General features: G+C 40.6%; 1 protein-coding gene across 3 annotated transcripts in view; it reads left to right on the top strand.

The window, feature by feature from the left end:
- The window catches only part of NELL2 (neural EGFL like 2), a 120,597-nt gene extending 103,705 nt beyond the window's left edge, over positions 1 to 16,892 (top strand). For 2 of the 3 annotated variants that reach the window (XM_083399591.1, XM_083399592.1), the window contains 5 exons: positions 3,023 to 3,163; positions 8,921 to 9,114; positions 9,774 to 9,950; positions 11,451 to 11,675; positions 16,118 to 16,892. In XM_083399591.1, the coding sequence (XP_083255717.1) occupies positions 3,023 to 3,163; positions 8,921 to 9,114; positions 9,774 to 9,950; positions 11,451 to 11,675; positions 16,118 to 16,168 (788 nt within the window). In that variant the 3' untranslated portion in view covers positions 16,169 to 16,892. The remainder of the gene's footprint in view (positions 1 to 3,022; positions 3,164 to 8,920; positions 9,115 to 9,773; positions 9,951 to 11,450; positions 11,676 to 16,117) is intronic. The other variant, XM_083399593.1, reaches the window with a different exon arrangement.
- The last annotated feature ends 6,888 nt before the right edge of the window (positions 16,893 to 23,780 follow it).

The following is a 23,780-nucleotide window of genomic DNA, read 5'->3' as shown; positions in this document are numbered from 1 at the left end:
CCACCCCTTGCCTAAAGGGATGGGCTGCAGCCGCAGCTTTAGACCTCTAGTTTAGAGGGTAATAGAATACTATTCAGTACTGACTGACTGACTGCAGGCATTTTCAGTGGAATTGGTTGTTAGCAGACAATCTGTCATTTCCTAGAGACCAGCAGAATTCTTCCATCAGCATATTAATGGCAGAGAGTCCTACAGAGCTCCATTCAACAACTTTGCATTCTGACATAAGGAAATGAGAGGAGAGTATTTCTTTCTTTATTGGCATATGTAAAAGCATTTCATCCGAAGTAATATTTCTTGTGATATTGGTTTGTCAGGTTTTTTTGAAAATAAATACAGAATAGTTATTTTGGCTGTCAGTTTACCAATACTGACATGTCAATCAAGATTTGTCCCCCCGCCCCACACTTGTGAATAATCAGTAAGAGTGCTTATAAAAATGCATAATGCCTCTGACTATGATGCTCTGTTCATAATTAGGAAGTTTACAGCGTCACAGTGTTGTTCTGAAGAGAGGAGTACAAAATTTGTTTAATTCATTAATACACCTTTGACCTAACTTGTGTGTTTTCTTTCCTGTTGTTCTCAGTAAATGAATCCAATCTCTCAGCAAGAGAGAAATCTGTCTTTCAGTATTTTGAATGCATGTTGCTAAGTAGTGGCTATAATTCTAAATGCAAACTCTTTACTTACCTCCCTTTGCAACAAAGACTGCATTCAACATTGTTATGGTTTTGGCTTGGAGATTTTCACTATTCCTAAACCATCAAGAATTCTGTATGACAACCACTGCGGGCTTTAATTCAATGGCTTAGTTCAGACATCATGATAAACTATAGTTTATCGTGATGTGAGCCTAGCCTCTCCCTCGATTCACCAGCAGTTTTGCCACACTTCTCCAATTTAGTTGTAGGAAAGGAATTGGAAGTTTTTGCTTTCAGTTTTGATTAATTACAGCTTAGTCTTACATCCAAACTCCAAACTACTTTAATTTTAACTATGGTTTGTTTTAAACCAGTCCGTTCCTAAATTATGGCTTGAAGTTTTGTTTTAAACAAGTCATTGTTAAAATTAACCAATGTGTTACTGTCAACTGGTGTTGACAGGGCGAACTGGGGTTGATCAAAAATTGCAGCTGAAACTTCCAGACTCCTCTTTGTGGCCATGTCAGGAGTTTGCAAAACCAGGGGAAGCTATGCTAGTTCCCATCATGATAATCCATGGGTTCTCAAGGCATTCAGATTTGGCCAATATGTACTAGCAGGCACTGATAGCATCCAAGGTGTCAGATGAGCAGGAGGAAACATGCAAGGCCAGGCTGAAGCTAGGCTCATTCCCATCACAATAAGTCGTGTTCTACTATGATGTCCAACATGGCCAATATGTGGTAGTTGGCATGAAAGCATCAGAGCAATCATTTCCAAGGAACATAGTGGGGTTTCTGATGATAGGCTTTCATTTTTCCTTGTGTGTTGTATAGCACGTCCAAATGCATTCTTCCTGCCAACAGAAAAAGGTTCATTCCCTTCAAATCAACACAATTCTCATTGATATCTTCATCTCATCTCCCTCCGCCACCCAATATCTCACTTACAACTTCTTTCCAAGAGCAAGCAAAGACAGAGGCAGAAGGGAAGTTGGGCTTAAATTTGCAATTAGTTTCCTGAGCATAGTTTGTTTTATAGGCACCTAGGGATTCGTTACAGAACTGGAAGGTCTGGTGTAGATTTTCTTCTGTAGCTGCAAAAGCATTTGGGAGGGAGGGTGTGAGAAGCTGTAAGTAAAAGCATTTGGTTTGGATTTGCTGCTTAATACTATAAAAGGCTAGCCAGAAGGAGGCTTAATGGTCTAATGTGTATAACTGACAAAAGGAAATGAACTCTGGGAATATATTTTAAGTCATATCACAGCGTAGATGGTAACCTGAGTACACAACATTGTAGCATGCAATTTACTTCATTAATTACCCAATTTATGCATTATGTAGATTGGGGAGGGTCCAACCATAGTCTTGGTTTGTCGTAACTGGGAATATCAATATTGCTAAACAAGATAGATTTCAAATTAAGCATTTTCCCCAAGGTATAATGAAATACTATGTTTTTTTGAGAGAGCTGGATCAATTGTTCCTATGTGGGTTTTTGTTTGGTTGGTTTTTAATACACTAGCTGCTGTCCTTCCTATTTCTGGAACTAATTTGTAGAGCACTGTTCACTACTTCCTCTTTATTACTTTAGCAAACTCTAGACATAGATTTGCTTTACTTCTCTCTTTATTTTTTTGGTTCCACTTCTCAGAGAAGTACTAAACAGCATCTGCAGAGATTTGGTACAATCGCTTGTGTGGCTTGAAAGTTCTACCTTTTCACATTCTCTGGGAAAACAATATGTAGGTCCAGGAAAATTGTTTGTTACAGCTCAGAAAGCGTTCTAATTATTAAGAATCAAATGGTGCGATTCATATTCAAAAATGTGTTGAGGACCATTCTCTCTCTTCTATCAGCAGTCTTTGCACTCATTCCCAGCAGCATTAGCTTCTAGATAATGGGAGTTAGGATTTAATGTCTTGACATTCTACAGAAATAGATAATCCTGGTTTACATGAGGCAGCCTGGTGTAAGGATTGCCGGGAGGAGATAATGGCTAGAAATATAACTATTGCTGGAATCATATTTTTCCCCGCTTGCCATGGTCAGTTGAAACACAAAGCAGTCTGTTTATCATTTGTCTTCATTGAATGAATTAGAAATGTTTAAACAATACAGAGTATAATTTAATGTTGTTTTGTTTATGGTTCTCATTTATTTTTCATTTCACATTTTTTTTCAAGAAGGCTTGCGAAGTTCCAGTTCCTATTAGATTTATTGCATACTAGGATATGGAGTTTAAACACTTCTGCTTAGAAATATTCATATATCCTGATCATGAATGCATCAGTTTCTTTTGTGTGTCCACAAACAGCAGCTTATGTTACTTTATGTTACAGTCTTGTTGCTGTTTTCCCTTTTCTGTTTGATGAACAGACATTGATGAATGTTCAGATGGCTTTGTTCAGTGCGACAGCCGGGCCACCTGTATTAACCTCCCTGGATGGTACCACTGTGAGTGCAGGGATGGCTACCATGATAATGGCATGTTTTCACCAAGTGGAGAGTCATGTGAAGGTCAGTAAAGGGGTAGCATAATTTATGTGCTTTTGCTATGCATTTGTGTTTGAGTCATGCTTGGTGTGGCTGACTTTAGCCTGGTTTGCACGACACTCTAAGCCAGACTTTGGCTTCGCTCAGTGTGGTCTAGCAGCAAAAAGGACTAAAGTGGCTGCAAAATCCTCTCTAAGAGCTCACACTTTTGCATGGCCTTGCATGTTGTGCAAACCAGGCCCCAGACTGAATTCATTGTGCTTGGGCCATCTTCAAATGTAAGCTTCAAGGTACTTTCTGACCCAGGGAACTTAAATTCTTTGATGACCTAAACAGACAAAGGGAATTATTTTTAAAAATCATATTAATCTGCAATTAATCAATTGGTACACAGATAGATAGAAAGATAGATAGATGATAGATTTCTCCAGAAAACTCAGGATTTCTGTGACTGAGGATTTTTCCAGCAGTGTGAATTACTCAGAGCAGACCCACTGAAATTAATTATCAGGACAAAGTTAGGTCTGTAAACATCAACGGTTCTAATCTGATTAGAATTTAGTTGAATACCACCCTATATCACTTCCAGAAACCTATCACACCCAGACCAGAAGAGCAGCCTGATCCATACCCAAGTAAAAAAGGGATTCATTTTCTCATAGATTTCTTGATTTGCTTCTCCTTCACAACTCAAAGAAACAGGAGGGTCCCAGCACTCAGTGGTACATATTCATGTCAAAAAAGGCACTGCACACTATGGCTTGGCTACAAACAGTGGCGTAGCGTGGGGGGTGCAGGGGGGGCCGGCCGCACCACCCGCAACATCTGGGGGGTAGGGTTAGGGGGCGCAAATCCACAGGTTAGGGGGCGCAAATTACTTGCCTTGCCCCGGGTGCTGACAACCCACGCTACGCCACTGGCTACAAAGCTAAATCCATGGAAGGAAGTTCATGGAAGGAAAGAAGCATACAAGGCGCCATCCAACTGTCTTAGGGACTGTACTCCAGATTTGTGTAGGGTTTAGTCCTTAGCCTTTTCTTCCCCTAAAGATGTTTCACAAGGCAGCGGGTATGGATTTTTCCTCGAGGTTTACTCCCCAAGCCTTTCTCACAGACGAGTATGGCAGCAAGGCAGTGGAGGTTTCCTTCTCCTAGAGTTTTCCTTCTCCTAGATGTGGCAGTGGGATGTTGTTGTGCAAGAGAATGCAAAAATAAGCATGTCGCTGGTAACTTTTGTTGCTCAATAGATTGTGCAGCTTTAAAACTCACCTGCCCACTAAGCTCAAGAGAATGTTGGATGCAGCCCTTAGTTCTATCTAGTGCTGAACCAGAAATGCCAGCCAGTTCCTATCAGCCATTCAGAAACTATGGAACTGCGCAGAAATTCAACAGTTTCCTCAGGTGTGGGAGATAGGAGGAATTCTAAAAATGGTGCAGAATGGTGGGCTCAGGCTTATTAGAATAATTGGCAGAGGTCTTGTTGTATTGTTTTCTTCCTTTTAGAAGCAACTTATTTTTTCCACCAGTGCTAGAGCTGCAAATGACACTCAGCGAGCTGCCATGTTCTATTACAGTGCCTCCTTGGGAACGACATATTATGATGGACTGTAGTCCCATTCCAGGCTAGAACTGGGGAAAGAAAGATGGTGGCTCCCAATGACTTGCCCCATCTCTGCTGCTGTCTCCAGATAGCTACAGTATGCAGGACTGTATGTTCAAATACAATCTGAAGGCATGAAATGCATGACCAGGCTCAGATTATGTAGTAAGAATCCCTGATAAAAAAAAACCTAGGAACCGATGAAGTAAGCCAGGCATAGGCAAACTCGGCCCTCCAGATGTTTTGGGACTACAACTCCCATCATCCCTAGCTAACAGGACCAGTGGTCTGGGATGATGGGAGTTGTAGTCCCAAAACATCTGGAGGGCCGAGTTTGCCTATGTCTGAAGTAAACTTTGCAGGCTATTTTGTGGACATGGGCCCTATTAAAATGTAATGCCTCCATTGGAAGGTGGACTGTTCATTCTACTGTCTATGTGCATTTATGGTGGATCTGAAGAATTGTACCTCTAAAAGGCAAGGAAGGCATTAACTTGTGATCTCTGTTTAACCATAATGATGAAGGTATGGTTCACCTCTTCCACTGCTGACTTCTCAGTCTGAGACTGAAAGAGAGAAGTAGATTGCAGATGCAATGCTAGCCATATAATCACTCCCAAATTTTACTGGTTTCTGAGTAAAAACCATCTAGTTTTATGTACTTCCTCTTTTGCTGTAAATAATAAATATACATTTTAAGGAAACCTCTTATCGCACAGTGAAACTACTGCCACCCGTGGGGTAATATTATGCTGCTTTTGCAGCTTGTAGAAACTACTGCATTTAGCAAAAAGCAATTTGAGCAACAGTATTTCAAGCTTAGAAACACAGCGATCGTTGGATGCTGAGGCAAATGGCATTACATGGAACAGCAGGTTAGTGGGCATGCAGTTATTTTAAGCTGCTGCTCTTCTAAAACAAAACATCCAGTCGTATTTATTTATAAGCTTTGGGTTGAAATGTATTTGAAGGAGGACAACACAGCATGTTCAGTTATGGTCTGTTAAAACCAAATTGTTGTGGGGGGGGGATATTATTTTCTCTAAACCTAAATTTCAAAAATTCTCTTAACTTTTTTTTTTTTTTTGTATCATTGACGGGCCAGATTCTGTACATAATCATACAGAAGGAAGATTAATCTTTGAAGGTCTACCAGTGGATTTTTTTCTCTCTCTTCTCGGATATTCTTTTTTCCTTCAAAGTCAGAATGAAGCCATGTCTGCTATGTATATTCTTCTGGTGAAGGTTAATTCTCAGGCGGAAGGGATAAGCAGGGCTATCACACATATCCAGATTCAAGACGTTGGATTGTTTGCATCATGGGATAGCAATGGGGAAAAACCTGAAAGCAACCAGCTTTACTTTCAAGCAACAATTGGAAAGCTAGGACTGGGGTGCAAAATATTGCCTCCATATTATATAAAAATAACACAGAGAAACAAATCGCCTGGCACATATTATACACATATAGTCTGTTAATACAGAGGGAAAAAATAAGGCTAAATGTTCTACATAGCATGGCAGTACATAATGAAACACAGCACAATTCTGTGAGGTGGAAGCTGCAATGCATTTATATAATGTATCATTTTAAAGTGACATGGGAGTGATAATGGTGACATACCACCTGGTGCCTGGAATTAACGATAACTCCAAGCTCCGACTCCCTCTCTCTCCCTTCCTTTTGCTGTGTGCAGCAATAATTGACACGCTGTTTGGTCCCTCCATTCTCAGTATTTTATGGGGCTTGGTGTTCCTGTTACAGCTGTAAACAAAATGTCAACCACATAACTCACTCTTTATGGTGGTTTGCTACCAGTCCAAAATCAAAGCGTAGAGAAAGATTTTTGCTGGGATGGATGATTTGTGGTCCAACACTTTTGCAGATAACGGCTGAAAGTTTGATGCTGCTAAATAATGCAGATGTGTATTTCATTTGTGCAGGCTTCATGTCTATTTCCTTGCTTTTTTTGGTTGTTGCCGATTTTCATAATATTTATTTCCAGAATGCCGTAGGCACATGGCAACCCTGCCTGCCTGCACAACAAAAACAAAAACCAAGTATTACGCAGCAGCTTGCAAAATATTAAAGTTAAACAATTAGAATTAAAACAATACTAATACATATTAAAACATAACATTTAGGAAATGTAGCACACGCTTCATGCCTGCAACCCAAAGGCTTTCCTGAACGCTAGTTTAAGGAAATTTTAAGGTTGCTTACCACTCTTCTCTTTTAGACAAAATTGCAAGCAATGAATGCAACCAGGGAGATCCCAAGATCTTGCTGATTTCAGGATGCAGGCAGTGTTAGCTTTACTCAGAGTAGACCCACTGACATTAATGAACATGAGTAACTTAGGACAGTTGATTTCAATGGGTTTACTTTGAATAAAACTTAATTGGATACAACTCACTTTCTGTAACTTTGTGAACTCGAAGTTGGACCACCTCTAGAGAACAAATGGCAGCATGTGTGAGAGAATATATAGGCACATTAATTTGTAAGTACATGGATATCCTGCTGCTAGTTTAGCCAGGCCTGCGCAGAGCTTATATGAGGCCTGGTGTGTGAGTCTTGTCTATGAGATGTGCCACTGCCTCATTTGAACTGGCAGTGACACAGGTCTGGATTTTACTATCAAAGCCTTGTAAGTGCATACATTTTGCCCATGGCCATTCCACCCATTAGGTCCCCAGTTGGCTGGGAGGCACGGGGTATTCTTGGCATGACAGCATAAATCTGGCAGGCCTCTGGCGGAGGCCCCCTGCCAGCTTAGCCTTCTGAGGCCTGGGGCAAGTGTACTAGGCTGCTTCCCCACAAGGGTCTGATTTTAGCTCTAAAGGATTCATCATATTTATTACCCATAGCCCATATTTGTTATATCACATTTAAAATCTGTTTTGTATGTTTTGGCTTAATATGTTTAGTTGTGAGATCTTGGCTTGCTTGCTTTTTTAAAAAATAAATAAAACAAAATCTACTTAAATAAACTTGATATACAGTTTAATCAGCAAACAGAGTTCTCCCTTTATTGCTCTTCCACCCTACAAATGCCACTTTTTACAGCTGTAATTAAAAGACCTGATGCTGTAGTAGAGAATCTGAGTTGTCCTCAGGCTTCCAGTAAGAACAGACACTAGCTTGTACCTAACGTTGAGACTCAACAAGGCAGGAGTTGATGGAAAAGTTAGATGAAGTAAACTTAAGAAATAACAAGGAAGAACTTGTGCTGATCACATCTAACAATGTCCTTGAAGTCCATCTTGTTCTTGCTTAAATGGTCCATAGCCCATAAAAGCATAACCCGTGTACCTGAAGTGCATCTGAGGATGGTTCCAAGTTGCAAGCCACCCTGGAGCCAATGCTGGCAAAGCCGGCATCCATATTGGGTTGTTGCATGATGAAAATGAGGCATAGCAGCACCCATTCTCTTCTCACATGCCTTACTCACCCAGCTTAAGCAAGGTGTATATCAGGATTGGGGAACCTTTGGCCCTTCAGATGGTCGCTGACTATTGGCCATGCAGCCTGGGGCTGATTGGTAATGCAGCCAAGGGCCAAGGTTCTCCATCCCTGGTGAATGTTGTGATGCAGTGAAGGTATGCCAGCTGTAGATTGCACCAGCAAGGCAGAGAGAGCTCAGTCTGGGTCTACAAGCCACATGCAAACTTAAGGCTTATCGGAGTACTTGGCAGTTCTGCTTTTTCCAGTGCCACATGGCTCCTCAATTCTGCAATGTAGGTTGGGGCTGCCTCCAAGAACTCTCAACAGTTCTTCTCGTATGGGTCCCAACAGCCCCACATATTGGGCTAGCAATCAAGTAGCCCTTTCAACTTCCAGTCAACTTCAAGGTACCCATGAATTTGAACCTCAGCAAGTTGGAATCCAAGGGTACGATAGATTGAATCAGAATACTACCCCAGTACTTAAAGCTAATATCTGGAAGTTCGTACAAGAATTTCCTTGCTTAATATACAGTAAGTAAGGCTCCGCACAGTTATTTCACTTGAACTTCCACTCACGCAATTAATGGTGTGTAAATTGTAATACGAAGAATTTAGACTTGAATGCATATTACTATGGAGCTGAGGCTTAATGGCCGAGGATAATTTCTATCAACTATATAGTTTTTGTTAGTGTCTTTAGTTTAAAATCAGTTCATGGCTGTTTCTTTGCAGACATTGATGAATGTGCGACAGGAAGGCACAGTTGTGCCAATGACACCATTTGCTTTAACTTGGATGGTGGCTATGACTGCCGGTGTCCCCATGGGAAGAACTGCACAGGTGACTGTGTCCACGAAGGCAAAATTAAACACAATGGGCAGATTTGGGTTTTGGAAAACGATAGGTGCTCTGTCTGCTCCTGCCAGGTAAGTCTGATCAGCTTTAGCAGGGGGTTCTTTGAGGGGTGGGAAAAGGTGAAAAAGCAAAGCAGGAAACTGAAGTTAGAATAGTTTGTTCCCTCCCCCGCCCAAGGGATGAAGGTGGTATGCTTAAGTCACCACTGCCGATTTACTAAGGCAGAAAAATAATCAATTTAGCCCAAATTTCCTGTTTCCAACAGATGGCAAGGTGGGAGGAGCTGTCGGCAAAACTCACGTGCCACAATTTGCACCAACAGTAGCTCATTCTGCTAGAGCAAAGTCACAGCTGGATCCAACCCACTATATTCAAAGAACATAGCCCATCCTTATTTGAACCATTATATTGTCAATATTACAAATTTTCAATCCTTTCCTTCATTTTAAATTAGCTTTGAGAATTTAAGAAGAGCCCCGCAGACCTACACAAAAGGCCTATCTAGTTGCATGCAATAACACACTCCTCTCTTGTGACTGTTGCTCTGAGGCAGTGGAGGTAGAACTTAGCCTTACCTACAGTGAATTAGCCTAATCCTGTTTTAAATCAAATCTCCCATTCTTAAACTAGTTCTGTTGCTTTGCAAACTATTAGTTATTCACTTCCCTCACCATAGTTATGCAAGCTGATTCTAATTTTTACTGCATGCTGCTCTGTCTTGCAACGGTAGAGTGGATACGTGATGTGTCGGCGAATGGTATGTGATTGTGAGAACCCCACAGTTGACTTATTCTGCTGCCCCGAATGTGACCCAAGGCTCAGCAGTCAGTGTCTACATCAAAGCGGTGAGATCTTATACAACAGTGGAGACACCTGGGTTCAAAATTGTCAACAATGCCGCTGTTTGGTAAGTCCTCCTCCTACAATAGACAATTAAATCAAAACCATTTGCAACCATTCTGAGTTACATCTGCCTTAATTGTTCTTTTACTATGCATATTTGTTTCAATCAGTTTTTAAAAAATGAAATTATTTTTTCCTATTGCTCAATTGATCAAAGACTGAACATTTCAGACTGTAGATAGAATCATAGAATTCTAGAGTTGGAAGGTTCAAGAAGGACACTGACAAACTGGAACGTGTCCAGAGGAGGGCAACCAAAATGGTCAAAGGCCTGGAAACGATGCCTTATGAGGAACGGCTAAGGGAGCTGGGCATGTTTAGCCTGGAGAAGAGGAGGTTAAGGGGTGATATGATAGCCATGTTCAAATATATAAAAGGATGTCACATAGAGGAGGGAGAAAGGTTGTTTTCTGCTGCTCCAGAGAAGCGGACACGGAGCAATGGATCCAGACTACAAGAAAGAAGATTCCACCTAAACATTAGGAAGAACTTCCTGACAGTAAGAGCTGTTCGACAGTGGAATTTGCTGCCAAGGAGTGTGGTGGAGTCTCCTTCTTTGGAGGTCTTTAAGCAGAGGTTTGACAACCATATGTCAGGAGTGCTCTGATGGTGTTTCCTGCTTGGCAGGGGGTTGGACTCGATGGCCCTTGTGGTCTCTTCCAACTCTATGATTCTATGATTCTATGAAGGGACACCAAGGGTCATCTAGTCCAACCCCCTGCAATGCAGGAATCTCAACCAAAGCACCCATGACAGATGACCATCCAACCTCTGTTTAAAAAACTCCCAGGAAGAAGAGACCATAACCTTTCAAGGGAGACCATTCCACTGTCAAACAGCTCTTACTGTCAGAAAGTTTCCCCCCATGATGTTTAGTTGGGATCTCCTTTTTTTGTAATTTGAAGATACATCTAATCACAGCATGAAAATCTATTGTTCATATTTGACTGTAAAAAAAATGGATCTAGGGAATAGAAATAATGCCTCATTACCAATCATGGTTGAAAGAGCAGCTTGAAATAATTGAAACCCAAGGAGTACATTGCAAATATTTATTGAAAGTGAGTCCTTATCACGGAAAGAAGTTTCCCCCCAGCACAGGGTGCAATTCAAAACACGCTTGACACCTTTTGAGATCCATGGAACTATATGAACAATTCACTACTTAACTCTGTTTAAATCAATGTGACTTTAGCATGCCCAGTTTTCTCAGAGCTAGATCCTTAATCATTCAGTTTCCATTGCTTGCCTTTAGTAACTGCAAACAAATCCACATCACAAACCTCTGCCACTTTTTGTTAGAAGTCCCACTGTGTTCAATGGGGCTTCTGGCAGGTTAGTGGGAAAATGCATCCCCAGCAGCACTCAATATGACCCTCAGCCTGAACAAGCTTCCCTGTCCCTTTTTATGGTGGTATAATAGTGTCTTAACATAATATGAATGATGATGATATAACAACGTAGAATTAATGCTCCTTTGTCCATTTTTTTGTAAAAAAAACAGCAGGGTGAAGTGGACTGTTGGCCCTTGCCTTGTCCAGATATGGAGTGTGAATTCAGCACCCTGCCTGAGAATGAATGTTGCCCTCACTGCGTCACTGACCCCTGTCAAGCAGATACCATTAGGAACGATATCACCAAGACTTGTCTGGATGAAACTAATGTGGTTCGCTTCACCGGGTCCTCTTGGATCAAGCACGGCACAGAATGCACCCTCTGCCAGTGCAAGGTACTGAAGAGCTAAATCGAGCTGTAGAAGGGTCTTTTCCAGTCGGCCTTACGGTTTATAAATATTGATGCATCTCATCTAGTCACTGGGATGTCTCTTTCCACACTTGCAACATAAATCATTCAGTGTTGTTGACATCATTCTTTTCTGCCAGGGGGACAGGAGCATTCAAGAATCTGGATAATGGTTTAGATGTACCAGCAAGGCAAAATTCTCGAAAGTCCACACACTGTCTGACCTTGAAGCTATCTAGCCCTCTATGCATCTACATATGGTATACTTTTTATGGAAATATATTTGCTCAGCTGTGATTGCTGATCTTGCTGTTATCAGTTTTTTTGGGGGCATTTTGAAGACATTTAAACTATCAAACGATTTCTCATATAGGCTATAACCTTCTACACCTCCCCTCCCCCCCAAAAAAAGTATTTTCTGTCAAAAGAAGAAAATTACCCAAGACAATCTTGAAGCTTTGCGGTGATCAAACACTTTTTCATGTTCTGTCGTGGCAATAATGGAAATACAGCCATTGCTTCCTTGTTTTTATAAAGTGAAGGGAACAGAATCCACATGATAATTTGGGTCTTTAGTATTCCTCAGGGTCAACAAGAAACACTTATCTGAAGAAGAAGGGCGCAAAGTGATATGCTGACATGACTCTTGCAGCCTCTAAAAATAGTTAAGAAAAAGGGACTGGAATAAACTGTTCTCATTTATACAAGTGATGTAAAGTGCATTCCCTATTTTTCTCACTGAACCCAAACAAGTACTCTACCTGCTACACCCCACCCCACCTTTAGGGCTCTTCAGTTTAGAGAAAAAATGTATAAGGTTCTTCATGGTGCAGACAAAGTGGATAGAGAAAAGTTTTTTCTCCATCTCTCATAACACTAAAACTCCGGGACTTCCAATGAAGCTGAATATGTGAAGATGTAGAGTAGACAAAATTGCACAGCATGTAGTTAAACTATGGAAGATGCTCCCACAGGAGGTTGTGGTGTTTACCACCTTGGATAGCTTAAAAAAGAAGATTATGAATGATAAGACCACTAGCCCTCATGGCTATGTTGTGCCTTCACGTTTGGAGGGAGGATGCCTTGGAATACCATTTGCTGGGAATCAGAAATGAGGAAAAGGTTGCAGTCAAGTCCTGCATCTGATTGTCCACCATGAAAGCAGCATGCTAGAGTAGATGGGTCATTGCCTCATCCAGCAGGGTCTTCCTATGTCCTTAACTCATACCAATAAACTGAGCAGAATTAGATAAATTGAACTTTTACCACCTCCTCATCCCAACATCCACAGTCTTATTATGTCATCCATATGATCCATGCCTGCACAACTTGAAAGTAGCTCACGTGCATTCAGTGGGGTTGGCTCCAAGTAATGGGTTGCAGGATCACAGCCTAACAGTGTAATCCTTTACATGCTTATTTTGAAGTAACCCCTACTGGCTTCAATGGAGCTGATTTCCAGGTAACTGTCTATAGGATTGCAGCTTAGTGGATGAAAAGAAAACTCAGCTGTAATTTTAGGACTGTGCACAACTTCCTGACCCACCATAGGGGGGGGTGCTCATCTGTGGCCCCCATGTTGTGACCCAGGGACCACCCATCCCATATCTGTTCCCAAATAAATTTAGGGGTGGACTAATTGTTTTTTTGTTTACCTAATGGATTTATCAGCATACATCCAGATTTTATTTTTCCTTGTAACCACATACACAGGGGAATGGCTGGGGAAGAATATGTGAAATGAAAGAGCAGCTGGAGTTTTTTTTTATGTTGATGCACTGGAAATCATAATATACTACTTTATCCCTGAAACAGAATCTGTGCTTTATTTCTTGCCTAACATATGGTATAAGCATTTCGGCACCTGAATTTTAAAACAATCCAAAAAGGTCATTCAAATTAGACTAATAGTACAGTATACTGTGTATACAGTAAAAAAATGAAACATTAATGCTCTGTACATTAATAGAGTGCATCTCACAGAAGGTCAGAGCTGCAGGATAAGCCTCTGTAGCCAAGCTACAACAAAATAGGTTTACATAAAATCATTTAAGAATCCAGAAAAGCCGAGCATCGGCTGAAGCAGCTTTAAGCACAAAACCATTTTAAAACTGCAAGTGGAAAAAGTGAGCAGCAGGATTGCTGTCATGGTTTTCTAGGATCCCGTCATACAGCAAGTCAAGAAAATAAAATAACAAATTGCCCAAATGCAATTCTAAGCAAACTTGTACCCTGAACGCACCCGATCTCGTCTGATTTCGGAAGCTAAGCAGGGTCAGGCCTGGTTAGTACTTGTATGGGAGACCACCTGGAATACCAGGTGCCATAGGCTAAACTTGTTATAAAGACAGTAACTATGTGATGTTCTTAACATGGGACTGCCACCAGAACTGGCCACCTCATGTCAACATCTTTCCTCCTGTAATGTCTAAGCACACCTCAGTGTTCTGGCATTATGGAGTCTGTCTTTCCACACAGTCACCACCAGCAGCCAATGATAAGAAAGCAGAGAAATGCATAACTTGAAAATGTCACTATACAGGGAGGGGTAGATCTGCTGCAAAAATGGTGAAGCTTAAGCTTGAGGGCCCTTAATCCTGGAGGTGCTCCAGAAGTGACTTAAGTCCACACTGCTTAAAACTTTTGGGTCTAGTAGACCCAATCTGAGTCACAAGACTCAAATGAATTACTTCTTTGTTGTATGTATTTCAACAATCCCAAAGTCTGAGAGTCAGTAGCACAGATGATGTAAAGGTATGGTGAACTGTCATGGAACAACCCCATTGAGTGACAGTGGTTAGCCAGACCTTGTTGCTGGTTGTGAAAAGGCCCCCATAACCGTTCAAGCTTCAGGGCCACAAAAATGTAGGTCCGCCACTGTACACAGCTAAATGTGTCAAAATATTACAGAGAGACAATTTGTTTCTCTCTTCACTTGCATCCCAATATGAAGATAAACATGTAGTTCCCACCAAACATCTATTGAAAACAAGTAAAAATACAGTGGTACCTCGGGTTACATATGCTTCAGGTTACAGACTCCGCTAACCACTGTAGTCAGAATTGACATGTAATTGCATTTAGTCCTTTCAAGTGTGTGACTTTATCAAAATGTGTTTGCTTTTGTTTTGGTATTGTTTTTCTGAACGATCACCTACTTTAAATCTTCTGTACTGTAAGAGACCCAGACTGGGAAAGGGAAGGAGAAACAATTTTATCCTCCCTTTCTTGAATAGTTTAAGTTTATTCAATCACATCTTTCCCTCTGTTCACGGGAAATGTGTGTCGGATGAAGAAATGTAAGTTAAGTTAGAGTTCTGGGGTCCAAAGGCTCCACAAATCCATGTTTGCAAATTTATCTATTTAGTGCCTCAATGTTCTGCCTTTCTTCCATCATGAAACTCAAGGTTGCATACAATAGATGGGCCAGCCAGATGCTGCCTTGACCCATATCTGCTTAGGTGCAGCAAGTTGGAGGCATTGTGGGCCTAGGCTTTATAATCCGGAGAAATCAGGCCCCATCCACAAGCCATTTAAACCAAACTACATGGGGGACAGCTTATTTAGCGCTGCTTCCTAGAACATACAGTCCAATTTAAACCAAAGCAAACGGATTTAAGCTAATTTACAATCTTAATACCTCAATTTAATTAGCTTCTGGACATGGTTATCCATCTCGTGTGCATCAGTACTTTAAAGCTAAAATGAATTGTGGAAACTTGCGAAAGTTATTTCTCCAGTTTCATTCACCTAACAATTCAATTTAATGGAAACACTGCTTTAAGTTAGGCTTGTAAAGTGCTTCTGGATAAGTTACTTCTGGCCAGTGCTGTTTTCGTCCTCTAGAAAAATAGGTGCCGGTACTCAACCATGAAGTTGTTACAGTAAGTGCCACACTTTTTAACAACAACGAAAGTTCAACCCTTGGGTATCTCCTAAAAGAACACTGCTTCTGGCTAGTAAAACAGGTGAAAGGAAGGAAGGCTACTGTAAGCTAGAAAAAAAGTTGAGTGTTATTTTTTCATGCAGTCCTTTCTTGACATTAGTGAAGAGTGCTGGCTTGTGTGGCATTTTCCTCTTTGGAACTGCTGACCATTCATGAAAGCAGCATGTGCCTCACTCTGCACTGTGCAAATGTGTGGTTGCTGACAGCATGGCTCAGCAGTGGAATCTGCCTCTGCCATGCAAATACGTTGGGTGACTGCCTGATGGGAACTCAAATTGCTCTCTTTATGTTGACATTCAGAAGTAAAAAAGCCACTAAGTTAATTTTCACCGGAACATCAGAAAGAATGTAATGCAGAATTACTAGGTAGCAAATGCTGGTATTTCAGCACGTGTCCAAGCAGTCATGCTTATATTCTGTTTAAACAAAGTTGTTTGCATGAATGTAAATCACTTTCTCTTGTTTTTCTTTGTCTTCTCTAGAATGGGCATGTTTGTTGTTCGGTGGATCCACATTGCCTTCAGGAACTGTGAAGCTAATGACCATGTATCACAGGCAGGCAGTTTCTGGCTATAGAATTTTTTCCTTCGCAAAAGACTTACAGACCAAAAATTGTATAAAGCCAAAACTGGAGCAAGACCAGTTTCCACCCCCCCCCCCAATGAAAGTGCAGAAATGCTATGAATTGAATGAGCTGTCACTTTCCTCATTCTGGGTGAAACGTGTAAGACTAGTAATGACTTCAGATGTATAAACCTGTGTTTGGGTGTGAGGTTCAACTTCTGGTCCAGTCTGTGTTTGACATCATTATGTAAGATACTGGACTAAAGGAAAATTGACATGTTGTTCGTATAAAGGTGTCGGAATCCTCAAGAATGTAAAAAGCTTTCTGGAGTTTTGAAAATACACCTCATCCATGGCCACAGATTTATTTATTTTGTAGCCTAATGATATTTGAATCTACATCATCATTATTTTTTATTGCTCACTACAGAATTTGCCAGAAATCTTTTTTAAAAGGAAGATATCTTTTGGAAACACTGAATGTTGCAACAACATATGTACAGCTCTGAGAAACTGATTCAAGTTATTGTAAAAAATAATAATAATAATAATGCACAGGCATGACTACTTAATATTGTCTGATGGGAGAAGTCATCTATATTTCCTCGTTCGACTGCACTTAGTTCTTGATTAAATTTGTTCAGTATAAGCTCGTTCTTGTGCAAAATTTAAATAAATATTTCTCTTACCTTATACTGTTGAGTATCTGTCATTGTTGCGGGCTACAGAATGCATTCTTTCATTGCTCCTCTTCTTTTGTTGTAAGTAAATTTTCTCATTTGGCAAGTTTTATTTGACATAGTGCATTCTGCCAGGTCTTACCTCTGCAGCCGTTACTTCAACTGGTTTTAATGGGGCTTTTGCAGTGGAGTTTCGATAGCAGCTGTGTTTGATAGACAAATCAAACTCTGTGGAGGAAATCAACAGAATCCTATGCATGCTTACTCAAAGGTAAGTATCACTGGATTTGCTTGAACTTATTCCAAGGAGGTGTGGATAGGATTGTAGCTTTATGCCAGTCCTCTAAAATCCTTTATACACTCCCCAGTGTACACTTGCTTCTGTGTAGACATGCACAGGATTGTACAGTTTCTGGTACAAAGTGAAGCAGCTGTTAAGAGTTCTGTTCTTCTGAATGTAGCTAGAACTTCACAACAATGGATTCTTTGACTGGGATGCAGGAATGATAATCAGATATAGGTAAAGGTAAAGGGTGTTAAAATATGGTTGGAAAATGCCAGACTAGCAGTTAACTTCAAAAAATAATAATAATAAAGATCTTAAATGTTTTGTGGAAAATAATGTAACATTCTGCTGAAAACCATGAAACCTATGGAGTTTTTCAGATGCTATCTATTGATATACAGATACATGGAAATAAGCACACACACACTTTTAAAGACAATGTCTATAAATAACAGATACTCGAGGGATTTGATGTTTTATCCACAGATTCTGTCAAGCAGCAATCAGTGTTTTTTCAAGCAGTCATGCAGGCTTCTTGGAAAGGGAGCTGTTTTAATGTAGCATTTTCCTGTTTTCTAATAACTACCAGGGGATCGTGTTTTGCCCTTCAGATGCAATGACAGTTGTCTGCAATGACAGTTGTGTGTGGGAAACACAACCATCTCATGTGATGGAAGAAAATACCGTTTAGGGATGCTGCTGTGATTTTATTACAGGATGTGTTTCGGTAGTAATGGGAGGCAAAAGAAGAAGAAGAAGATATTCTGGTTCAGGGAAAGAAAAGCTGTTGAATTATATAGATCCCAATGGAACCAACACTAGGAAGGACCAGGAGCATATCTATAACACCCAGATCACCTAAATAGGAGTAGAATTGTGCTAAAAGAAGAAGGGCAAAATCTTAGTCAATAAATCCACAGCTTGCATAGATCTCCGGGCCTCAAGATGAGAATATAAATGGCAAATGAGACTGCACTGCAGAAATACCATTCAGGCTATCCATGCTCAAGGCTCTTAAATATTCAACAGAACATGGCTGAGCATTGACTATGTGGACGGAAATCCATATTGTCACTCAGGTGCATCATGCAGAAGCCTACAGAACATGAGATGATAATGTGATTAGATGTCACGGAAGGGAACAGTGCTAGACGTGTCAACGTGCTGGCAAAATTGATGAATGCAAGGGCAAAATGGTTCCTTTCTGGTACTATGGGGAAATAACTATGGCTCTGGCATTATGGAAAATGAACTCAATGAAGTATGGAGCTTGTGACTTGTTCAAGGGGGAAGATTGCAGAAAGAAGCATCCACACTACAGTGGTACCTCGGGTTACAGATGCTTCAGGTTACAGACTCTGCTAACCCAGAAATAGTACCTCGGGTTAAGAACTTTGCTTCAGGATGAGAGCAGAAATTGGGCTGTGGCAGCGCAGCAGCCCCATTAGCTAAAGAACAGTTTCAGGTTAAGAACGGACCTCCAGAATGAATTAAGTTCCTAACCCGAGGCACCACTGTATTAGGGCTTCATGTCACATCAGATGATGTTATATGTGTGAGGGATCATGCCTCCGCTGTACAAAGGCTTTCACTGGTCAGGTAAGTGGCTGAGCTGAGGCATAAAATTCCCTTCACATGTGACTTTAAGTGTACCACAATCAGTGCTATTTTTGTAGAAAAATGAGTGCCTAAACTCACCATGAATGCCTTCTTTGTTCTCTTAGAATGGCACCCACCTGAGAGGTGCTGTAACTGAGTTTTTGCGACCTTTGTGAGTGTCAGTGGTGGTCAGACGGGTGAGAGATTTGTGTCACCCCCCTCCCAGAAAAGCTCAACAAGTCTGGGCAATCTCCCCACATTTTCTGAATTTTGAAAAATAGGGGGCGTCTTATACATGGGGGCACGTTATACACAGAAAAATACAGTACTTTGATTCTGCACCAGCCATATTTGATGGTTTAATCCCAGATCTCACTCTCATGGATTTGGTTACTGCCAAATCAAAGCTACCTCATCCCTCTGGGACTGGGGAACACCCTCCTGCTGCTACTTCTACAGTGAATATGCCATGCTAAGAATTAAGTGTGTGTTCATCTGACATGATTGCCTTATCCTGTGCTGAGTTAGGTCTGTCACTGAAATCAATGGACTTGGAGATGTAAATCTGTGCAGGAATGGGATGCATACGTGTAATGAGACATTAAAATGGGGAAGTGAAAAAAGGGACTTCAAAAACCCTGGTTGTAAAAATGCCATTATTGTTTTTAAGCATATAAATGCCAAAAATCTAGAAGCCCAATGTAAAATTACTGTTAATTAGTACATTTCCCTATTATTATAATTTTTCTTACTCTTTAAAACACATGCATAAAACCTCCATACTTCTGCAGACAGCGTTCACCATATTCTTCTAGACAACTTTAAAGATTAATTTCAGCAACATAAAATTTTAATTATTGTGTAGCAGAACAATCTATCATATTATACTCTGTCCATTAACAGTAGCCATGTACAATTACCATGTTCTGAAACATTTCCCCCTCGCTGGTATCTTTTTACCATTTGTTCCTACTTTAAGCCATAACTCTTTTGATGTCTTCTCATGCATCAGACTGACTATGTGAAATCATGAATATCATAAAAATTACATGAGTCCTTCAACTTACCTATCTGGAGTCATTCAAGGTCAAAATAAATGATCTGCATCAGTGAAGCTAAGATATAGCCCTATAACAGTATAAAACAGTAGGCCAATAACAAAAAATAAAATAATAGAATTGTGCTACAGTGTGACCCTGCTCCTGCCAACCTAGCAGTTCGAAAGCACGTCAAAGTGCAAGTAGATAAATAGGTACCGCTCCAGCGGGAAGGTAAACGGCGTTTCCGTGCGCTGCTCTGGTTCGCCTGAAGTGGCTTAGTCATGCTGGCCACATGATCCAGAAGCTGTATGCTGGCTCCCTCGGCCAGTAAAGCAAGATGAGCGCCGCAACCCCAGAGTCAGCCACGACTGGACCTAATGGTCAGGGGTCCCTTTACTTTACCTTACAGTGTGATTCATTCAAAAAAATGAATATAATTACAGCCTACAATACAAACCTCACCTGAGAATTACCCCCATTGAACTCATTAGGAATAATTCTAGAGTAGACATATTTAGGATTGCAGACAGTCAATGTAAATGGATTCTCAATGCCCTTACATCTGCAAAAAGATTGATATTGATATATTGGAAGGACAAAAACATGGCTTCCTTTGATCAATGGATAGATGACATGACAACTCTTGCAACCATGAATGGATTGCTTTCAGAAGAAGATTGTGTATGGGCAAATTTAATGATATTTGGAAAGTATTCATTGAAACCATAGTGATCCTTGAATCAAAGTATATTTGAGGGAAACAATAAGTTCATCCTTTTACATGTATGTTACAGTATATAGTTCTGTAATCTTAATTGCTCTCCATTTGATGAATGGCAGTTCAATGTATCAGCTGACTCCATTTGCCATGGCTTCAAGCACAATGGAAAGACATTTCATTGTCACAATCTCTGAGAAGCCCTATGATGGGGTTCTTCAGTTTTGTTGACATTTTCCATAAGGGCTGAGGAGCTTCTTTCAGAAAGAGACGTCCAAAAATGAGAAGTCTCATTGTTCTGGGCCACTGAAAGGAAGGTTAACATGTGCTTGGGTTGAGCACATGCTTTTTCTATATATGGCAGGGGTGGAGACCTGAGGTTTTCCAAATATTGTTGGGACTACAACTCCCACAATTCTCTATGCAGGCTGGGCTGACAGGAGCTGGAGTCCAGCAACATCTGAAGGACCACAGGAGGCTTCATACTTCTGACATAGTGGATGTGTAGGTCATTTTTTATGTTTACTGTGTAGATCAACATTGTTTATTCTATCTGGCCGCATCTCCCTAAGGTCTCAATCAAAGGCCTTTCCTAGTCCTGATTTTCTAATTCCTTCATCTTGGAGATGCCAGGAATTGAACTTGGAACTTTTCAGCAAGCAAGACATCTGCTGTTATCACTGAGCCAAGACCCTGGAGCTCTGAGGGCCACACATTTATTCTACGGTCATGGTTTTATTTAGCAATTATAGATTACTTTCCACAATGAACTCCCAGTTGCATCAACAATGCAATCTTTTTGATACAGTTCTTAGTGTTGGGTGAAGGGCACAGCATGAAAAAAAAAATTGCAAACGAAGTATTTCATGCTAAGATGTGTTGAGTGGTGGCTGTCTCCATTGATCTAATATAAATCAGATTACAGAGTGAGAGAGATGTGGTCATGCAGTTGCCTATCTCATATCTGGAGAGAGAAAATCCTCCAAAAAAGTATAATGGCAACAAAGAGCAATGGATGGTTTTTGTTGTTGTTAAATACAGCCCTTGCAGGATATGAATTTCTGTCACTGTAATCCTAGCATGTGGTTTCTTGTTTGCAAGAGACTACACACTCTCTTGCTGAGATCTATGGGGATTTGCAAGCATGAAATTAGCCACTGGAAAATGGCTACATTTTCCAATCTCAGCATCTCCAATTAGTAAAGAAACTACAATAAGTGAAAGGGGAAGGGATGGAAAGAAGAACAGATGAAATAGCTGCAAGTTGTTTTTGTTTTTTACTCCTGTAGAGAATTTTGAGTATAAACACACACCCCTGAAACACCCCCAGAAGTAACGATCTAGGGACTGCACTCTTCAATGGATGCTAAGTGCAGAATAAGCATATGCTCAGAAAAATTCAAGGTGCCTTTCACTGATAGCATTTGGCACACTAGCTGAACCCTTCTCTGGATGACACCAAACATATTAAAGTGCTTGACCTTGCTTTCGTCATGCAACTCAAGCCATCTGAAGGCAGCTCTGTTCACTGTGGTCACCTGCATCAGAAGCCCAGCGTCAGAGGTCAGAGGAGCAGACCTTGGATGCAAGGCTATTTATGTGGTTCCCCACGTAAATGAAATGCCCTTGCCATAGAGACCCATTTGACATCAATGCTCTTATCCTTCATGCGCCATTTGATTTTGTGGTGTTTTATTGCTGCTAGTTTTTGCAGCAGCGGCTGCTCTGATAGTCTTCGTTTGGCACTTGGAGCTATGTTATCTTCAAATTTCTGGTGTCCAGTTTGCATCTCTTTAAAGTAAAAAACATAATGGGACACAGATTGGACATCGGCGGGGGACATTCAGAAGCCAGTAAGAGAATGTTTCAACCTTCCATGACACTCTGTTGCTGTTCTTAAGGCACTCAGTCTTGAACAAAGTAACTTCAAATGGGGACTCCAGCAGGAAACTGCTGAACTGCAAGGGATGATAGGCTTCAGTATGAATCAAGATAACTGGTGTTGTCTGACATACCAAATGAGAGCCAGGAGGGTGCCAACACAAGAATGGGCCTTTACTGCAGTGGCTCCCCGTTTGCGGAATGCTCTGCCCAGGGAGGTTCACCTGCTGCCTTCATTATACACCTTTAGGCACCAAGCAAAAACATTCAACAAGGCCTTTGGCTTATTGGCATCCAATGCCCTTTAAATTTGTCGTGGGAGGGGGAGATTATTGGTTTGTTTTGTCCTTATTTTTATTATGTATTTTGTGTTTATAATAGTGTGATTTTATGTTGTGAACTGCTCTGATATAATAAATTAAATATAAATATAAATATAAATATAAATATAAATATAAATATAAATATAAATATAAATATAAATATAAATATAAATATAAATAATATAAATATAAATATAAAAACTCTAAGTCAATAAAACTTATTCCATAATATATTTGTTAATCTTTTTATCTCACCCATTGTCAAAAATTGCAGGGATGGCTACAGCAGTACAACAGCTAATTAAAACAGTCAGAAGTTTAAAACAGTACCTAATGCAACTACGTTCCATTTGTTGCAATTACATGACGGGCCAGCATATCCAAGAATACTGAGCAAACCACTGAAAGAAGACTGAAATAAGATCTTAGCTGATGCCAAAAACTAGACAACATGGGTACCAGCCAAAGCTAGAGGGCAAGGTGTTCCGTAATCGAGGTGCCTCCCCAGGCATTTGCCAAGCAAGAGCAGGACAGGAAAATGGCCCCTAAGCATTTAGGACTTTGTACATCAAAACATCACCTTTCAGTGGGCTTAGTAGGAAATATACAATCAGTGCAGGTTTTTCAAGGTTGAATCACACGAGCCATCAGGACCTTCAGAGCAGTGGCAGCTGTGTTTTTCACCTGCTGCAATCTCTAAACCATTTTCAAGGGAAGTCCCAAATATTTATAAATTCCTTATGCACAGGTAACTATGCACACAGGGAGAAAATACGTACTGCACATACAAGACAGTTACAATCACAGGGTATGGCAAACACAGGCGTTTTATTTCAGCTGAGTTTCTATATATGCATCTCCTGCAAATTAAGATGCATTTCCTGCTGACATGTGTATTATTAAACAAAATTTTCAGGATGTCAGGGCAGGTAGAGCAGCCTGTGTTGTTTCCTTGCCTGCATGGAGGCTTCTCTGCTCTCCTGATTGCAGGCTGTCGGAGAAATCAATATCTCATTTCTCACATCAGCCAGATGGGTAAACCAGGCAAAGCTTT

Source organism: Podarcis tiliguerta, assembly GCF_965153285.1.
Source record: "Podarcis tiliguerta genome assembly, chromosome: 10".
NCBI lineage: Eukaryota > Metazoa > Chordata > Lepidosauria > Squamata > Lacertidae > Podarcis > Podarcis tiliguerta.
Note: the sequence above shows the minus strand (reverse complement) of the source record. Positions and strands in the feature narration are given on the sequence as shown.